General features: G+C 57.0%; 1 protein-coding gene across 1 annotated transcript in view; it reads right to left on the reverse strand.

Moving 5' to 3' along the window:
• FAM92B (family with sequence similarity 92, member B) overlaps positions 1-1,794 on the reverse strand; it is a 12,493-nt gene extending 10,699 nt beyond the window's left edge. Inside the window, exon 1 of the mRNA XM_008577693.1 lies at positions 1,775-1,794. Coding sequence (XP_008575915.1) covers positions 1,775-1,794 — 20 coding nt within the window. The remainder of the gene's footprint in view (positions 1-1,774) is intronic.
• Positions 1,795-2,334: the final 540 nt, after the last annotated feature.

The following is a 2,334-nucleotide window of genomic DNA, read 5'->3' on the forward strand; positions in this document are numbered from 1 at the left end:
CTGAGCGGTCGCTCTGGGCAAGGACACTGCAGCCTGGTCACGCCAGGAGCAGATACTGTCATGATCATGGGAGCCACCACCACCCAGCCTTCTCCTGTATGGGAGGATGGGCCAGGTACCTGGTCCCCAGGGTGGCACTGAAGGACACAGCACTGGGCTCATCAAGGCAGGTGAGGGAGACCTGCCTGGGCTGGTCAGTGATAGGGCAGGAATGCAGGTGGGCTTGGCACCAAACCTGGGCCCTCTGAAGGGGCTTTTCTCTTCCTAGCTGAGTCATTCTTTACTCCACAATCCCAAGCTGCTAGGGCCCTGCCCTCTGAAATTCCCCTGTGCACCTTTCCCCCACGCTGCCCAAATTCTCTCCCTTCTCTGAACCATGAAACCTTTTTTTCCCTTAGTTTATGAGCTTTTGGGGGACAGTTTTAGATTTAAAGAAAATCTGAGTGGAAAGTACAGCGAGATTGCACATACCCTCCCCACCCAAGTTTCCCCAGCATTGGTGTGGTCTGTTTGGTACAATCGATGAGCTGGTATTGACACATTATTATCAACTAAAGTCCATAGTTTACAGGAGGGTTCACGCTGGTGCTGCACATTCTATGGGTTTTGACACATGCATGATGTCACGTGTCCACCATCCCAGAATAGTTTCACTGCCCTAAACACCCTGTGTGCTCCACCTGCTCCTCCTCTGCCCCTGCCCTCCCCTGAGCTTTTGGGGTGCACAGCATCAGTCACCTCACAGCACACTTGGTGTCTTGGGCCCTCCACATCTCGGGGTGGGAGCCTGCTGACCCATGTGTGTGTTCCTAGACTGGCGCCCACCCACAGGAGGTGACAGTGCATGACACGCTGCATCGAGTTCCCCAAGACAGCGAGGGAGGCACAGCCTCAGTATCTGCCCTCCCTCCTGGGCCCTCTGTGCCCTCTCCTTGTCCCTCATCCCCACTTGTCACTGTCCCTGCTTCTCTCCCTTTCCCTCCAATCCCATCCTAAAAGTGGGGAACTCTCTGAGGAGCAGCCCCTTGTCCTCCTCCTAACAAATCCTAACTCATGCAGCACTTCACAGTTTGCAAAACACTGTAGGGATTATCCCGTAAGTACGATACTGTTATCATCACCATTTTAAAATTTAGTAAACCAAAGCCCAGAGAGGTGAAGCTTCTTGCTAAAGGTCACACGGCTGGCTGCAGTCTCTGTTCCTCCAGCTGTGTCCAGCATCGCCTGGGCACAAGGTAAGCATGCACTTTCCCTGGCCGTCCTCCAGGCTTGTGAACCAGAATCTCTGTGAGCAAGCCCAGGAAACTGCATTTTTAAAGAAGCACATTGGGGGGTCTGGAGGCACCCTGGAGTTTGCGACCCTCAGAGGAACCAGTTGTGCAAACCACCAGGGAAGGGCAGGCGAGCTGGGAGAGCAGTGGCGGAGTCAGGGGTGGTAGCGTGGGCAGGGGCTCCATAGGGGGACTTGAGGCGTGAAGGGGGTTTCCCAGGTGGATGTGAGTGAAGGATGGAGGGAAGGGACCCAGTGACTCTGCTACCCAACAGCTGTGGGCAATACTGCTGGAGAAGCAGAGACCAGATTCTGGAAGCCTCCATGGTCCCAAGCCCTGTCTTCCCTTAACCTTGAGGTGGGGGTGGTGTGGGAGGGACAGCTCACCTTACCCCCAACCCCACCAAGCAGTCCCCACTGCCCTCATCTTTCCTGGTGCCTCAGGCAGGCCCCCAAAATCCCACCTCCACCTCCCTCCTGGACCGGCCAGCCAGAGCCACTCACCTGGAGAGAACAATGTTCATTGTGACCGGAGATGCCAGCCGTCCTGGTCTTGGGGAATAAGGACAGAGCCCCAGAGGTCCTGCAGGCCCAGGGGTAGCCAAGCAGGGCTGGACGCAGCTGTGTGGTCTGGGCTCAAGGGACGCCACCACCTGGTTGCCAGGCAACGTGCACACCCACAGCAGGCCCTGGGAGGAGCTGCCGCTGGTTGCCTGGGCAACCCTTCCCAGGCCAGCCTTCCCCAATGGGGTTAGGAGGCCCCACACAGCATCTGCTCAGGGGCACATGCCACTCAGAGAAGGGGGACCCAAAGAGGCCTCACCCTTCCTTTGAAGATGGAGGTTCTTGTGAAAGCAGTTAGTGGTTGGGGTTCACCAGGGGGTAACAGGGAGAGGATTTAGGGCAGTTTGCCTGGACTCAGCCTCAGGCTCAGCCATGTTTGTGGTCCCCCACACTGGGACTCCTTTGCCCCATGCCTGCCGCAGCCTTCCCCAGGGATCTCGGCTCAGGTGGGCAGGGCCTAGGAGATCTGGTTGCTCAGGAGGGGTGAGGTGAAAAAGCAC

The sequence above is a fragment of the Galeopterus variegatus genome, unplaced genomic scaffold (assembly GCF_000696425.1).
Source record: "Galeopterus variegatus unplaced genomic scaffold, G_variegatus-3.0.2 Scaffold1563, whole genome shotgun sequence".
Lineage (NCBI taxonomy): Eukaryota > Metazoa > Chordata > Mammalia > Dermoptera > Cynocephalidae > Galeopterus > Galeopterus variegatus.